Source organism: Chlorocebus sabaeus, chromosome 25, assembly GCF_047675955.1.
Source record: "Chlorocebus sabaeus isolate Y175 chromosome 25, mChlSab1.0.hap1, whole genome shotgun sequence".
In the NCBI taxonomy this organism is placed as follows: Eukaryota; Metazoa; Chordata; class Mammalia; order Primates; family Cercopithecidae; genus Chlorocebus; species Chlorocebus sabaeus.
Window position 1 is genome coordinate 3,660,444 of NC_132928.1, and position 17,501 is coordinate 3,677,944.

Below are 17,501 nucleotides of genomic sequence, written 5' to 3' on the forward strand. Positions count from 1 at the left end.
CTGAGGGCGCGGGCTCGCGAAAGAGTCGAAGACTCGAACTTGTCCTTCTTGTATCTAGTTTGGACAAATTCGCGGGAACCACTCAAGTTCAAGTGAATAAGCGGTGGCTGACCACCCTAGTGCCGCCTCTCCGCCACCCTGTCTGAACCTACGCCAGGAGGGCCTCGTTCATCCCCGCAAATTGGCAACCTGGAGAACTCCTCTGGGCCATGAGGGGCATCTGATGGCCAGCGCCAGAAATAATATTAGCCAGGCCTGGGTCGGGCCTGAGCCCTGAGCCTGAGGTGGCTTAGGGACAACGACCTCAGCCTTGGGGTGGCGGGGGTGGTCTGGCGTCCCTGGGCCGGCGGGCGCCCGAAACTCACGCTTAGCTGCCACAGGAGCTTCCGGGACTAGAGCCCGGAATTCCGCCCTCCAGTTGCGAGCGGAAGAGGCGGATACGCGGCCCGTGCGCGGCCGCGGATTGGCCCGCCCCGAGATCCTGGTTGCGGATTAGTAGTCCGGCGGGGCGGGGCCACATGGCCTAAGGGGCCATCTGTAGCCCGGGAGATAACCGCTGGAGGAGTCCAGTGTTGCACCATCCCAGAAACTGCTGTTAGCTCGCCCTCGCTCGGCGCGCCGCCCGTTGGCCCCTGCGCTGTCCGCCCTTCCCCTAGCGTTATTTCCGGGCCCGCGCTGAGGGGGTTCCTGCGGCTGCCAGGAGGTGTGAGCCGTGGACCATGAGCGTGGGCATCATCGGAGCCGGCCAGCTGGCCTATGCTCTGGCGCGGGGCTTCACGGCCGCAGGCAAGCTCGTGGAGGCGGGAGGCGGCTTCGCGGGCGGTCCCGAGGCCCGAGTGGGGCTCCGCCCCACCGGCATGAGAGAATGAAAGGGGAGTTTGCGTCCGGTGGGGTAGATGAGACTGTGGTTGAGCAGCAAGTGCGTCTTCTGTCCTCGTAGAGGGTTGATGGGGAGAGGGAGACTGGCACTGTTCGGGCGGCTCTGGGTTTTAGAGCCAGGGAAAGCGTGATAATGGGCTGGACCGCGACCCCTAGTTAAAAAGCTCTGTCTTCTGCAGGTATCGTGTCGGCTCACAAGATCATAGCCAGCTCTCCGGAAATGAACCTGCCCACGGTGTCGGCCCTCAGGGTAGGTGGAGCTGGGCGGAGTGGGAAGCGGGTGGAGGCCCTGGAAAAGGATGACCTGAGATGAAGTGAGTCCGTCCGTCCCTGCGCCCAAGTGCTGGTCTTTGGCCGGCGGTGACCTTCACTCCAGGAACATCACAAGCTTTCCACCTTCTCTTGGGCAGCTCAGTGTGGTGGGTACACCAAGGCAGACATACTGGGGGTCAGATCCAGACACTGGAGTGGTAGAGGATCAACTGAGGTAATTATATGATGAAAGCACCTGGCACATAGTAGGTACCCAATAAACACTCATTTAAAAAGAACTTTTTTCAGACAGGGTCTTACTCTGTCGCCCAGGCTGGAGTGCAGTGGCGCGATCTCAGTTCACTGCAACCTCCGCCTCCCGAGCTGCAACCTCTGCCTCCCGAGTTCAAGCGATCCTCCCACCTCAGCCTCCCAAGTAGCTGGGATTACAGACACCCACCACGGTTGGCTAATTTTTGTGTTTTTAGTAGAGAATACTGTTGGCCAGGCTGGTCTCAAACTCCTGGCCTCAAATTACCTGCCCACCTCGGCCTCCCAAAGTGCTGGGATTACAGGGGTGAGCACACTCAGCCATTTTTCTTAATAGACTAGTTGTATGACCTTGAAGTACTCAGCTACTTTGAGGCTATTTCCTCATCTTACAACAGTGGCCACTTTGCTGTTATTCTGAGTTGTGAATGAGCATATTGGGAAGAATCTGGTGAGTTAGTTGTTCTGCTCTCCAAAAACATATTCCAAATCTTCACCCAAAACCTGTGCTCTGTGGGAGAGGATGGTTGATGAGGCAGGTGGCAGGCAGTGTCTGTGCCTAGGGTGGGCTGATGTCTCTAGCACCGGAGGGTCCTACTTCACAGTTTGGAGTCATAGAGGAATGGATGACTTCCAGCCTAGCCCTGGACCGCGTGGAGACTGTGTGGTCCCCACGAACAAGTGGCCAGAGTTAGGATGGGGCCTGACTCAACTGTTCTTCTGATGACCAGGTATTAGCATTTCCCTTTGCCCTGCCACTTTTCATCATAGGGCCTTCTTACCTAGCAGAGGAGTGCCTTAGATGCCAGAAGATTGGCAGGGAAGAAGGGCAGCCACTTCGTGGTTACCATGGAGAAGCTTCATCCTCCAAGCCTATGCTTACTTGTCCAGTAGCAACAATAGGAAACTATATCATGTGGGATAGGGGCAGAACCCTGAGGGCATGAAGCTAAGAATTCCAGACTGCATCTGGCAGAATGGGTTTGGCAGGGGTTCAGCTGCTCCCTGGGAGGCCTTGGCATAGCCAGGCTGCTCCAGCACTGTGAGCTAGGAGTTTCCTCTTGCAGAAGATGGGTGTGAACCTGACACGCAGCAACAAGGAGACAGTGAAGCACAGCGACGTCCTGTTTCTGGCCGTGAAGCCACATATCATCCCCTTCATTTTGGATGAGATTGGGGCCGATGTACAAGCCAGACACATCGTGGTCTCCTGTGCGGCTGGTGTCACCATCAGCTCTGTGGAGAAGGTGCCCATCTCAGCCCTGATGCCCCTTGTGTGAGGGGAGGGTTGACCCAGGAATGGCAGCTAATGGGTGGGTGCTGATGGGAGCTGTGCCCTGGCCACTCACTCGGCTCTCTCCCTCACCCTAGAAGCTGATGGCGTTCCAGCCAGCCCCCAAAGTGATTCGCTGCATGACCAACACACCTGTGGTAGTGCGGGAAGGCGCTACAGTGTACGCCATGGGCACCCATGCCCTGGTGGAGGATGGGCAGCTCCTGGAGCAGCTCATGAGCAGCGTGGGCTTCTGCACTGAGGTGGAAGAGGACCTCATCGATGCCGTCACGGGGCTCAGTGGCAGCGGGCCTGCCTATGTGAGGCCCTCATTTGCTCGCTCAGCCTTCCAGGAACCCAGGCAGCAAGTTGGGCTGGCAGGCAGGCTTGGACTGGGGGTGGCGCCCACCTCTTGGGCACAGCCGGCTGGTACAGGATGCTGACCCTTGGAGCTAGTTCCAGTCATCAGAAAGCAGACCTTAGGAAAGGTCCTTCAGTGCCTTTGGCCTGGGTCTTAGTGAGTGTCTCCACAGGCATTCATGGCTCTGGATGCATTGGCTGATGGTGGGGTGAAGATGGGTTTGCCACGGCGCCTGGCAGTCCGACTCGGGGCCCAGGCCTTGCTGGTCAGTATCTTTCCCCTGCATGTTCAGGACCAGGGTGTGGAATGGAGGTTCTTGTGCATCACTGAGCTGGGGCGGGAGTTGGTTGGGAAGCTGGGGTAGCAGTTGGGCAGGAGCAGTGGGTGTGGGGAAGCCTGTTCCAAAGTACACTAGCAGCTTTCTCCTAATGTGCCCTTCCCCATAGGGAGCTGCCAAGATGCTGCTGGACTCAGAGCAGCATCCATGCCAGCTCAAGGACAATGTCTGCTCCCCTGGGGGAGCCACCATCCACGCCCTGCACTTTCTGGAGAGTGGGGGCTTCCGCTCTCTGCTCATCAATGCAGTTGAGGCCTCCTGTATCCGAACACGGTGAGTCCATCCTGCTGACCTCTGTCCCAGGCCCTTCACTCCTAGTTGGTCCCTGGGCTGGGTTGAGCACCATTGGCAGAACCTGCTGTCTTGGGTCCCATTTAGCAGTGCTGGAGTCTGTGCTCTGTTAATAACCACAACTTAGTAGATTTTGTTTACCTAAGAGTTTGCAAGCCTTACTTCACTTAATTCTCACTGCATTTCAGATAGCTAGGATTAACTTTGACTTATAGATGGGAAGTTGAGGCTCAGAGACAATTTTCCCAAGGTCAAACAGCTAAAAAGTGATGGAGACGGGATTCTAATTTGAGTCTATGACTCCAAACCCTGTCACTGTCCCCATATGATCACAGATACCACTTGGGGCTCTATGTCTAGCTCAGATCAAACAAGATAAATAAGACAAACCCATACTTAGTTAACTAGTACTTCTTAGAAGTACTAGTTGGGAAGTATTTGTCTTGGGGCTCTAATTTTTGGTGGTGTCAGATCAACAAGCTTGAGGGTTGTGTGGATAGTGGAGACTCAAAGCTCTGGCCCCAGGGTTTATTGCCTTCCTTCGGTCCTTTTGGGGTTTTGTCTACAGAGAGCTACAGTCCATGGCCGACCAAGAAAAGATCTCCCCAGCTGCCCTTAAGAAGACGCTCCTAGACAGAGTGAAGCTGGAATCCCCCACAGTCTCCACACTGACCCCCTCCAGCCCAGGGAAGCTCCTTACAAGAAGCCTGGCCCTGGGTGGCAAGAAGGACTAAGGCAGCATCTACCCCCTCTGTGATTTAGAGCCCTCAGTTGAGAGCCCCTGCCCCACCCCCTCTGTTGCTCCTCCTCACCTTTGCAAGGAGAAAGCAGGCTCAGGTAGTTTTCAGGGCTTTGTGATAAAACCTCCTTAAATCTGTTCAGACCAAGCAGTGTGAGCTTCCTCTCCTGTCCCATGTTGGAAGATGCTCTGAAGGGGTGGTAGATGCTGGAAGCCAGACACAACCCTGCATACCCCACTCAGTTGGCGGAGGCTGGGGCTGGGACTGGAGTCAGCCCAGCTGGGAGGAAGGGCTGGGGAGGATCTGCAGCTGAAGCCCAAGGCAGGGTTGGTTTGATGCCAAGGCAAAGTGGTGAGAGAGAAAATAGGAAAGGGGCTTTTCTCTGAATTGGTAAATGGGAAAGAAGTGAGCAACTTAAGATTGTCACAATCACAAGTGTACAGGATTAGACTGTGTTTATATTTAACTCTTGCTTCATAGGTGTACCATTTAAAGAGTGTACCATTTAATGCTAAGTTTAACTGCTTTAATAAAGTTTATTTTTAAATATCTTGCTTTTGTTAGGCTTAATCTTAAATAATCATCCTGGAGAACTCGACGCCCTTGTGAGGTCCTCGCCGCTTCTCTGCAAGAGCACTGTCCAAGGGCTAGAAGTAGGGATGAGAGAATAAGGGGCCAGGCCCTTGGTCTGGATCAAGGTGTTGTTCTAGAATGAGCCAAAGCTAATGACAGGGAAGAGCCAAGTGGGCTGCATGAGTTGTGGGTCAGCAGCCCAGAATAAAGGAGAAAGCCATCTGCTTCGCTGTGGGGCAGGCACTGCTGAGCATTTGATCCTCATAGCTGCCCTCTGAAGGAAGAACTGTTCTTTTCTCACCTTATAGAAGATGTTGAGGCTGGCTGGGCGCGGTGGCTCATGCCCGTAATCCCAATACTTTGGGAGGCCAAGGCGGGCGTATCACGAGGTCAGATCGAGAACTTCCTGGCTAACACAGTGAAACCCCATCTGTACTAAAAATACCAAAAAAAAAATTAGCCGGGCGTGGTGGTGGGTGGCTGTAGTCACAGCTACTTGGGAGACTGAGGCAGGAGAATGGCGTGAACCCGGGAGGTGGGGCTTGCAGTGAGCTGAGATCACACCACTGCACTCCAGCACGGGTGACAGAGCGAGACTCCATCTCAAAAAAAAAAAAAGATGATGTCGAGGCCTAGAGGGATAAGCAATTTACCCCTAGTTGTACTACTGGTGAGTGGTGGGACTGTCTGTGTTCTTAGCTATCAATTCTGCAGCCTCCCAGAAGTAGCTGGGCATGCCATTCACACAGCCAGACATCCAGTGTTTCTCTAGGCAGGCCAGCGTGTGCCTGGTACTTGTTCCCGGGAGCTCCCTGCCTGTGCAGCAGGGCTGTTTGAAAAGGCGTGGGAGGCCGGGCACGGTGTCTCATGCGTGTAATCCCAGCACTTTGGGAGACCAAGGTGGGCATATCATGAGGTCAAGAGATCGAGACCATCCTGGCCCACATGGTGAAATCCCGTCTTTACTACAAATACAAAAATTAGCCAGGCATAGTGGTGTGTACCTGTAATCTCAGCTACTCGGGAGGCCGAGGCAGGAGAATTGCTTAAACCTGGGAGGTAGAGGTTGCAGTGAGCCAACACTGTGCCACCGTACTGTACTCTACCCTGGTAAAAGAGCAAGACTCAATCTCAAAAAAAAAAAAAAAGAAAAGGCATGGGCATTGGCATCAGCATCAGCTCTGGGTTCAAATCTTAGATTCCCCTGCTTTCTACTCCATAGCCCTGGAGAAGTTACCGAATTTCTCTGATCTCAGGGTTTCATCCCTTATAAATATGGAGCCCATGCTTCATCAAAAGGTTGTGGTGGGTGTTAAATGAGACCGTGTGGCAGTGCTCAACAGAACATCTGGAACACCATGGCCCCTTTGTGTAAATGGTGTTTTTCCTTTACCCTCTCGCTGAGAAGAAAGGAGAGCCTTGTTCCATTCCACTGAGTCAGGGCAGCCCCCGTTCTAACTCCAAAACTGAGAGCACATGGGAAGTCCTTTTTCTGGGCCAACACAGCAAACACAATACTAAAACCTCATTTAAAGCCCCCAGTATGTGGCAGGCACCTTGCAGACACTTCACATACAATCTCATGGCCTTAGGAGCTGGATAAATTTTTTTTTTTCCCCAGAAAAGTGAGGCTCAAAGAGGTTAAATACAAGTTGCCCAAAAAGATTTGAACAGACATTTCACCAAAGAAGATAAACAAATGGTGAAGAAGCACATGAAAAGATGCTCAATCTTAAAATAGTTATTAGGGAAACGCAAATCAAAGTCCAATGAGATACCACTTCACACCCACAAGTATGACTGTTCTTGGTTTAAAAAAAATAATAGCAAATGTTGGCAAGCATGTGGAGAAATTGGAACCCTTGTGCATTGCTGGTGGGGATGTATAGTGATGCAGCCACTTTGGGAAACAGTCTAGCACTTCCTCAAAAGATTCAATAAGCTGGGTGTGGTGGTGCACGCCTGTAATCCCAACTACTCGGGAGGCTGAGAAGGGAGGATGGCCTGAGCCCAGGAGTTCAAATCCAGCCTGGGCAACATAGCAAGAGCCTACCTCTTAAAAAAAAGAGTTACCAAATGACTCAGCAATTTCACTCCAAGTTATACACTGAAGAGAAACACTTGCTTTTGAATGTTCATGATAGTGCTATTAAGTAGCCCCAAGGTAGAAATAACCCAATTGGTCATCAGCTGGTGAATGGGTAAATGTGTTACACCCACACAATGGAATACTCAGCAGTAAAAAAGATAAGAGTAGAGACACATGAACCTGTAAGACATGTTGAGTAAAAGAAGCCTGTCACAAAAGGCCATGTATTATATGATTCCATTTATATGAAATGTCCAAAAAATGCAAATCTATAGCGACAGAAATAGAGGTTGCCAGGGACTGTGGTGGCAATGGGAAGAGCGCAGAGTTTCTGTTGGAGCCATGGCAATGATGTAAAATAAGATCACAGTGATGGTTTGCACAACTCCGTACATATGGTCATTGAATTGTACACTTAAAATGGGTGAGTTTTATGACATGTAAATCATACACAATAATGTTTTTAAAAATGAAATAAGCTGCCCAAGTTTTAATTAGCTAAGAAGTGGTGCCAGGATTCAAATCTGTATCTGATGCCAAATCCTATCCTCTCTGTGCTAGGCCTGCTGGCAAGTCATCCTAGATGACAAGAGATTGTTCCCCACATTTTCCTCTCCTCCATCCCCTGCAAGGCCACCCCTTTCCCCAGACCTAAATATACCAACATACATTTACTGATGACCTACTAAGTGCCAGGCCCTGTCTTATGTCTTGGTGCATGGGGTCACCCTGGCTAAGGTGTGTCCTCACCTGCCGAGCACTGCTGCCCTTCCCTTCTGAACTTCAGTCAGGTATGATCAGGGCCAGATGGGAATGAGGGTGGCTGAGGCCCTGGTGCTGCTTCAGGGAGAGGAGGAGAGGGCCATTCCTTGGAGAAAATTTCCAGTCATCTCTCCCCAAGACCTCAGGTCTGTCTGGGGAGGCCAGGAAGTACCCAGGACTTCCCCCTCCCAGCTGCCACCTTCTCACAGGGCTGATGAGCCTTGGGGCCAGAGCTGCCAGCAGTCAGTGAGGGCTGGCAACTCCCTGAGGTGGTCAGGAGAGCCCCCAATGTGTCAAGCCCCAGACAGAGGCACTAGAGCTTGCATTCTAGTCTCATCAGGTGTCCAGGCCACCAGGAAAGCATCCAGATACCCCTGCAAGAGCTGGCATTGGGGGTTAGCATAGCCTTTTCACTAAGGATTTGCTGAATGCTCCTCTCAGTGCCCTGTGAGGCCTGGGTTTGTCCTAGGCAGACCGTCTTGGCCCAGCGCGATGGCTCACGCCTGTCATCCTAGCACTTTGGGAGACGAAGGCAGGCAGGTCGCTTGAGACCAGGAGTTTGAGACCAGCCTGGGCAACATGGTGAAACCCTGTCTCTACAAAAAAAAAAAAAGAAAAGAAAAAAAAAATTAGCTAGGCATTGTGGTGCATGCCTGTGGTTCCAGCTACTAGGGATAGAGGTAGGAAGATTGCTTGAGTCCTTGAGACAGAGGTTGCAGTGAGCCGAGATGGCATCACTGCACTGCAGCCTGGCCCACACCTGTCTGAACAACAACAAAAGACTGTCCTTGTTCAGAGTTGTACAAGGGCTAAGAACAGATGTGGACACCACAATGTGGCAAACATGGGAAGCGAGAGAAGGCAGCCTGGAGTGGACTGAGAGTAGGGGAACATACCGTTGGGAAAGACAGCCTCAACCTTTCTGCCTGCTCTGAGAGGCCACATGAGAATGGGCCTGGAACGTTCCTCACAAAGAGCTAAAGCACTCTCAAGCCTGTGGTGGGCTTGTCACTTTGCATGGGCGCATCTTTGCTGTTTAGACTTGATGTATATTCCTTTAGTCTGCTTACGTGTGCATCACATGGCACCTGGCCAAGCCCACTACTATATCTGTTCCCACTGGGGAGGGGCAAGGTCCTTCTGCTGCAGCACAGAGAGGTGTGTGCAGGCCAATGGTCCTGGGTCACTGCTGGGAGGGACCTGCTGACCATGGGGACCGATACCCACCACTGAAGCTGTGTTCACCGCTCTTCTCTAATATGGGTAAAGTGGAGTAGTCCGGGCTTGACTGTGCTGTTTCCCCTGGCAACTCCAGTAATGAGACTCAGTGAGCAGAAGTGCTAGGATTTCTGCTCCAATAATAGGCAACAGATGCCACTTGCTCACAGGAACCAGCCCCCTCTCCCTGTTCCCAGCTCCCTGCACTGCCCTCTTCTCAGGACCCATGAGCAGCCCAGCCTTGAGTACCCCCCAATCCCGATTTCCCAGTGGTTGTCTCTTAGGACCCCAGAAAAACGCTTCCTTGCCCATTGCCTTCATGTTAATCCCCTGTAAAATGGGGCAAACTACTGCCCCAACTGTTAATGATCCTTACTTTGGGAAAGTGGGATTGAGATTGACTTTTCACTTAATTTCTTGATTTCTTTATTTTACTTTAGATTGTTGATTGCAGGAGGCAGGCATGATTTTGGTGGTTAAAAGATCTAAAGATTTTTCCCACTGCTCCCACTCATGGGGCATGCTAGAAAACAAACGCGCCCTCCCTCATCTCCTTCATCCTTCTTTCATCTCCTGTCTATGTGTGTCCCCTGCAACTGTTACTAAGCAACACTCTCCAAAGAAACACCGAGAGTCAGCCTGAGCCCAAGGGGCTGGCTGCGCTTTCCTTCACCATTCCAGGCAGGAGAGCTAGTCCTTTCTGCACATCTGAGCAAAATACTTGTAAAGCCTTGACTTGTGTTCACTTTTACCAATAAACTAGTTGGAACACAGAAGTGGATATTGTGATTATATGAAGTCAGTAGCATTTTGAAAATGAAATACCCCTCTTTTCAAGGCCCAAGCCAGTGTGGGTAGTATACTACCTTTATGTAAGAAAGGGGGAAAATACAAAATTGGATAAAGAAACTCTAGACGGATACACAAGAAACCACTAAAACAGCACCTGGTCGTGGGGGGCAGTGGGAATGTGGCAGATGGGGGCAGGGCAGGAGGGAGACCTTTCATTACACACCTCTTTGTACGGTATTGATTTAGGAATCACATGAGGGTATTGCTTAGTTACAAATGCATTTGGACAGCCTTTAGGGGGTGCCAGGCTGCCCTGGCCATGCAGTACTTAAGCAGGATGTGTGGCCCCACCTGGTCAGTCAAGGTGGGAGTACGTCCTGTGTGCCCTGCTTTGGCCTCAAGCTGTGTCTCAGAACACTCCGGCAGGAACACTTAGCACGACAGCTGGGTTGCAGGCCATCTTCCCAGTCCTAGTGCATGGCACCCAATAAACACAGCTGAACAAATGCTTGAATGAATGACAGCTCTTCTGCTTGAATGTCAGGTTGGGCTGTTACCTGAGTGCCCAATGAGGTCTCTGGTCTATTGGGATGAAAACTCTGTGCAACTCCCAGACTGTCCTTGGACCTGGTCATTCCTGGTTTGGTTTTTAAAACTATTAATTAATTAATTAATTATTTTTTCACTGGAGCCCAGGCTGGAGTGCAGTGCAGATCTCGGCTCACTGCAACCTCCACCTCCCTGAATCAAGCGATTCTCTAATTTTTTTGGTATTTTTAATAGAGACGAGGCTTCCCTATGTTGGCCAGGCTGGTCTGAAACTCCTGACCTCGTGATCTGCCAGCCTGGGCCTCCCAAAGTGCTGGGATTACAGGCATGAGCCACTGCGCCTGACCCTGGATTGTTTTTGACATTCTTTTATTCAATCAGCAGGTGTTGACTAAGCACTGAAGGGCTGTGCTTGTACCCGACTGGCTGGGATGTGGAGAAGCCTAGTACATTTCTGTCCTGGCCACTTTGCCTCAGGGGTGCTCTATGAGTGTGCCTGCTCCTCCCGCTGTGTGTTGCCCAAGAGCCTGTTCAGTATGTGGATACTTTAGAGGCATCCTCCCCATTCTTACAGCTTTAGGCTGCTTCAGGTAACAGGGAAGTACCTCAGAAATATTCAAGTAAAAAGGGATTGGGGGCCGGGCACGGTGGCTCAAGCCTGTAATCCCAGCACTTTGGGAGGCCGAGACGGGCGGATCACAAGATCAGGAGATTGAGACCATCCTGGCTAACATGGTGAAACCCCGTCTCTACTGAAAATACAAAAAACTAGCCGGGTGAGGTGGCGGGCACCTGTAGTCCCAGCTACTCGGGAGGCTGAGGCAGGAGAATGGCATAAACCCGGGAGGCGGAGCTTGCAGTGAGCTGAGATCCGGCCACTGCACTCCAGCCTGGGCGACAGAGGGAGACTCCATCTCAAAAAAAAAAAAAAAAAAAAAAAAAAAGGGATTGGGATGGTTATCGAATTTATAACAGTTTTCCATTTTAGGAAGGATTATGTGGATAAATGTTCTGTCCTCCTTGAAAATAAGTGACTGAAAACACATGCTGGTGGGCTGCAGCAGAGCATGTGAGGTTTGGCTGGACTTCAGAGACTTGTCAATTGAGGTACTTTGATACTGAGTGACGACGAGAGGCTGAGAAACCAGTGTGGGGTCCAGGCGCAGTGGCTCATGCCTGTAATCCCAGCACTTTGGGAGGCTGAGGCGGATGGATCACTTGAGGTCAGGAGTTTGAGATCAGCCTGGCCAACATGGTGAAACCCCGTCTCTACTAAAAATACAAAAGTTAGCCCGGTGTGGTGGTGGGTGCCTGTAATCCCAGCTACTCAGGAGGCTGAGGCAGGAGAATCACTTGAACCCAGGAGGCTGAGGTTGCAGTGAGCCGAGATGGCTCCATTGCACTCTGGCCCAGGCAACTGAGCAAGACTGCATCTCAAAAAACAAAACAAAACAAACAAATAGAAACCAGTGGGGGTATGTACCTCTCAGTTACTGCTCCACCCTGAATTCTAAGATGTGTGAATATGAAATTGGAATTTCATGTGTAGTATATTTTCAATTAAATTACAATAAATATTGTTTTCCTTCTACCAGTGTAGTTAATGAAATTCTGGTAACAATAAGAGCAAAGGCCTGAGTTCTAATCCTCACTGCCCAGGTGACCTCAGGCAAGTCATTAGTCTGCTTTGGTTTCAACTTACTATTTCATTAAAATGGGAAATAAATAATAATTGCTCACCCTTCTCTCAGGGTGGTCAGTTGCTTTGGGCAAGCTTTTGGGTAACCTGGGTCACTGTGCAGCCGGGAGGCCCCTGGGCAGGTGACCATGTTGCTCTGACACAATGCCTCCCCCTTCTACAATCCCACACACTGCAAGCTTTCGTCTTTCCTAATATGGGAAGCCCAGCCAATGCTCCTTGTCAAGCAACTTCTCGTATATGACTTGAAGTGTAGAAACTTTAAAAACAAACATGTGTCTTCTTTTTACGCACCAGATATGGTTTTATGCATGCAAGGCCCATGATCTCATTTAATCTTTAATAATTATGATGTTGTTATTAGGAAAACTGAGGCTGGAGAAGTTGGGAGCACAGCCGGTGAGGGGAAAGGCCTGGGTGCCAATCCAGGTATGTCTAAACCAAGACCTGTTTTCCAGTGCACTGACCTGACCTGCCATGTGCAGGCGCATTGCTGCCCTCACTGCTCTCACCGAGCGGTCCTCTGGCTGGAAAACAAGGAATGACCCCCCAAAACTAGGCTAGGTGAAAAGGTGGAGGTGTAGGCAGAGGGTGATGCTGTGGGGGTCCCTGGACAGGTATCTGGGAAGAAGGCCCAGAAAACAGAGGGGGTGGGGACTGGCCTCCATCTATCCTGCAGTGGTGTGGGGACCTTGCCTGAGTCACTGGGAAACCCACTCAGAGAAGCAAATATTTTAATTGTTTTTTGTTTTATGGAAACAAATATAACCATCATTACTATCTGCTCTTTGAATTAAGGGAAAGGAACAAGAAATGAGCATTTATAAAGTTATGTCATTGCCCTGATCCCCGCATAATGCTCCCTTTGCCCTAAACAGTGTATCTCTCTGCTGAACCCCACGGCCTTCCCCAGTGCCCCGTGCTGTCTTGCCCACGCCCCCTCTCCAGGGCTGCCTCCTCCTCTTCTCTCCCCAGCTCCTTCCCCCAGGCCCAGGGCCATTGGTCCTTGGCATCCTGAACTGTCAGTTATTTTCTCATGAACACTATAGTAGCGCTTCTGGGCTGACAAGGGGCTGTCACTCATCTCATCCAGCAGGAGTCCCACGGCGATCTGGAGGCAAGTAGAGTGGGGGCATCCCCCATCCCTGTCCCCATCCCCAGTCCCCCACAGGAAGAACTCAAGGCACCCATCCAAGACTCAGCCTCCAGACTCGAGTCTTCTTTCCTGTTTTACCCACTCAGCTCACGGACGAGTTCCTAAGACCCTCGAGGACAGCATTGTATTTTTAGTAGAGACGGAGTTTCACCACATTGGCCAGGATGGTCTCGATGTCTTGACTCGTGATCTGCCCGCTTCGGCCTCCCAAAGTGCTGGGATTACGGCCGTGAGCCACCGCGCCTGGCTAGTGGCTCCTAAAAAACGTCCCTTCGCGGCTAGCAAGGAGGACCTCCCCGCGCCGCCAGAGGGCGCCAGGCGCCACCGCCGAACTCCCCAGGCCGCCTGCCCGGGCCGGGTTAGGGAGAAACCGGATGCAAACCCTAGCCCCGGCTGGGTGCCCAGCTGCTAGTTGTGGCAGGTCATTTCCTGAGTTCACATAGCAAAGCATCTCAGAGTTGGATCGAGGGGAAAGCGCTGGAATCCACGCAACCTCACCTGTGGCCCCGGCAGCGCCCTCTGCACGCGGGAGGTCGGGCAGCTTAGCGGAGCTCCCCAGTCAGGGACTCAGGCCTCTCCAGGGGCCCGCGTGTCCAGCCTGCCGGGGGCCATCTGAGTTGACACACACCCATCTTGCTAGACGAGGCCTAGCGTGTCAGTCACTTTAACGACAGGTGACCTTGGGCGAGTTATTCAACCTCCAAGAACTTATCTGTCAAGTGAGGGTGAGAAGGGTCCCCACCTCGTGGGCTGAGATGAGGATTCAATGAGATAAAGGCTGGGCTTGGTGTCTGGCAGGAGGACAGCACTAATAACCAGAGGCTGCTGTTGTGTTGATTATAACTGTTAGGGAAATTGAGGCCCGGAGAGGTTAACTGGAAAGACAGGACCCAGCACTGGAAGTGGGTCAGGCTGCAATGTGGGAGGGTTCAGGGTCCCTGTTCCCCAGGGCACCGCTGGCTCCAGATCTGGTTCCCAAACCTAATTGATCATCTGCCTTTTTAAATTAAGGGAAATAAAGAGGAAACTAGCATTTATTGAGTTCTGTTTCCAACCTTATTACCCTTGACTCCTCAAAATGCTTTTTCTATCTGAAAACTAGACCTGTGCTTAACTGTATGACCCACTGTTTCTAGTCACCTCATTTTATCCACCAGAAATGCCTTCTCCTTGTCTTTTCTGCCTCTCTGAATGTGACAGACCCTCATCTCCCAACCCAAAGCTTGGAATCAGAATCTCTGGGGATTCCACTGGAGATTCTGACCCTCAGCTGGGTGTGGGGCCACTGCCTGGCACTGCCTGTGGAGCTTGATGAATGCTTGTTAAATTGAATTGAGCTGGTTGTGGCCTGCAGCCAACATTCCTAGGTGTCCAAAGAGAGATCAGAAAGAAGGGAAGAGGAAACACTGTAATTACCAGTCAATATATATTTACTTAGATCATGGCCACATAAAATGCAAATTATTCATGGACCAGGACCCCCTATGTTAGGGTGTCAACATCCTGACACATTCAGGGCCAGCCCTGGGAAATGGAGGTCCAGGCAAAGAGAAGCCTCAGGGCATTGTGGAGGTAAGGCTGGTGGGGAGGATAGAGAGAGAAGCTGGCCTTCCTGTAAACTTGAACTTCCTCTGCTGTGTGAAAATTCAGTGGGGTGAGGTGCAAGAAACACCTCCCTCAACCCACCCTGCATGCATGCACACATTCATTCATTTATTTCAATCCTCACCTACTGAGTGTCCACTGTGGGCCAGACCGGATGCTACACATACAATCAGACCTGATCACTTTATTCCCCACTGGAGTTCCTGGTCTGGTGGAGGAAATCAGGATACAAAGAAGTGATTGCAAATTCCATATGACAAGGTAATAAATTGAGGCAGTGAGGAGCACTAGGAGCAGGGAGGAGGTGTTCAGGAAGATTTGGCAGAGAAGGTCATGTTGGACATGAGTTAGAAAAGGTAAGGGGAGTTTTCCAGCTGGACAAGTGTTAAAGTGCCAGGGTGCTGAGGAGTGGCACCCTGGGTGATGGGCACTGCTTGTGCCCAGGTAGGGTGGCGGGAACCAGTGTCCAGTGTTGGTAAAGTCCTTCACATGACTTTGTGAAGAGTGAGTGTGTGCTGGGTGAGTGTGTGCTGGATATGTGTGTGACTAGACAACAGGTGAGTCTGAACAGTGAAGATGCTGGACTTGGCACAGGGGAAGGCAGTTGAGGCCGCAAGAGGTTGTTTTATTTTGTTTTGTTTGAGAAAGTCTTGCTCTGTTGCCCAGGCTGGAGTGTAGTGGCGCGATCTCAGTTCACTGAAACCTCTGCCTCCTGGGTTCAAGCGATTCTTCTGCCTCAGCCTCCCGAGTAGCTGGGACCACAGGTGTATGCTACCACACCTGGCTAATTTTTGTATTTTTCGTAGAAACGGGGTTTCACCATGTTGGCCAGGCTGGTCTCGAACTCCTGTCCTCAGATATCTGCCCGCCTTGGCTTCCCAAAGTGCCGAGATTACAGGCATGAGCCGCTGAGCCCAGCCTAAGAGGTTTTTAAGTAAGGAGGGATCAGGCCTAATTTTTGCTTAAGAAAGAAAACTCCAGAAATGTTGGAAAACAGTGCCTTGAGTCTTAAGATGAGGAAAGCCAGTTGAAAAGGGTAATCCATAAGGCTTAAAGAGCCTTGGCTTCCCCCAATATAGCCCCCTAATATCAATTGCTTGTTTAAAATTCAATTTGTTTAATGCACAGATAAGCTGAAGCCTCCGCAGTCTACAGGGTTCCTGCTGTTTGCTCAGTGCAGAGCACAATGGCTGTTGTTTAGCAGGTATTTAATGGGGATTGTTGAGCCATGAGATGAGGGCAGGTGAGAAAGAAGCAGGTGTGGAAGCCAGGCCAAGGCTTCTGCTTGGTGACACCATTAACTGACCTGGAAAATCCTGGAAGGGGATAGGTTTGAGAGAAATAATAAAAATAAAAGCTGCATTCATGGAGTGCCAGATACAGGTGAAAGCTGGAGCTGGACTTCCCCAACCTTTCCCAGTCCCCACAGACAACCCTATCCAGTGGGTGTTTCTATCCGACCCCCACTTTCACAAATGAGAAAAATGAGGCTCACTGGGTTGCCCAGGGCCAAGATGAGATGAGCAGCATGGGTGGAGAGTGCACTGAACCCCACTGCCATCAGGAGTTCCTCTTTGAGAGGAGGTGGGCCCCCCATTTTCAGTCTGTAGGGACAGAGGCAGGGCCTCAGAAGAGTCTGGAGGCACAGGTGTGCGTTTGCAACCTGGCACCGTGACTGTGGACTTGGAGCTGAGTCCACATCGGTGCGGGCAGAGTGGCACATCATATTCCCGGGCTGCTACAGCAAAGCTGAAAGTGACCAAGCCTGGGTTACTTAAGCAACAGAAATGTATTTGTCAACCTGGGCACAGTGGTGGCTCATGCCTGTAATCCCAGCTACTCAGGAGGCTGAAGTAGGAGATTGTTTGAGGCCAGGAGTTCCAGACAAGCCTGGGCAACATGGTGAGCCCCTGTCTCTACCAAAGAAAGCCAGCTATGGTGGCTTGTTCCTGTAATCCCAGTGCTTTGGGAGGGAGGCCAAGGTGGGAGGATTGTTTGAGGAGTTTGAGACCAGCCAGGGCAATGCAGCAAGGCCCCATCTCTACAAAAAATAAAAGAAAAAGAAATTTGTTTTCTCACAGTTCTGGAGGCTAGAAGCCCAAGACCAGGGACACCAGTCCTACTGGATTAGAATCCATTCTGTGACCTCATCTAACTTAATTTTCTCTTTAAAGGCCCTGTGTCCAAATAGACACATTCAGAGGTACTAAGGGTTAGAATTTAAGCATATGAATTTTAGGGGTCCACAATTCAGCCCATGACAAGCAGCCTGAAGATCATGAAGAGTCAAGGGATGAGGGAGGAGAAGGAGAGAGGGCCTGGGGAAGCAGGGGGAGGATTGCAGGGCAAGGGTGGAGTGGAGGCTCCAGCTGGCCTGGGTGAGAGGGGCAGAGTGAGGAGGGCCACATTCCTGAACCCAGACCCACGAGATAGGAGGATGCTCAGGAGAAGAATGAGGCTGCATGGCAAATGCACCTGTCAGGCAGACCTACTTCAGACAAAGGTCAGTGTGGCTATGGAGGCCCCGCTGGTCATCCCCAGCCAGGGCTGTGGTGTCTTCATCATGGAGAGTAAAGACCACTCCCAAGAGCTGTGGCGTGTGGGGCTTAGGCCGCACTGACCCCTTCCTTGCTGGGCTGAGCAGCTGGAAATCCA

General features: G+C 51.3%; 1 protein-coding gene across 2 annotated transcripts in view; it reads left to right on the plus strand.

The window, feature by feature from the left end:
- Positions 1-498: 498 nt before the first annotated feature.
- PYCR2 (pyrroline-5-carboxylate reductase 2) overlaps positions 499-17,501 on the plus strand; it is a 38,052-nt gene continuing 21,049 nt past the window's right edge. Inside the window, exons 1-7 of one of the 2 annotated variants that reach the window (XM_007988276.3) lie at positions 510-786; positions 1,059-1,129; positions 2,469-2,648; positions 2,773-2,994; positions 3,208-3,300; positions 3,482-3,645; positions 4,232-4,954. In XM_007988276.3, the coding sequence (XP_007986467.2) occupies positions 720-786; positions 1,059-1,129; positions 2,469-2,648; positions 2,773-2,994; positions 3,208-3,300; positions 3,482-3,645; positions 4,232-4,397 (963 nt within the window). In that variant the 5' untranslated portion in view covers positions 510-719 and the 3' untranslated portion in view covers positions 4,398-4,954. Of the gene's footprint in view, positions 787-1,058; positions 1,130-2,468; positions 2,649-2,772; positions 2,995-3,207; positions 3,301-3,481; positions 3,646-4,231; positions 4,955-17,501 lie in introns of those variants that run through there. The other variant, XM_073011477.1, reaches the window with a different exon arrangement.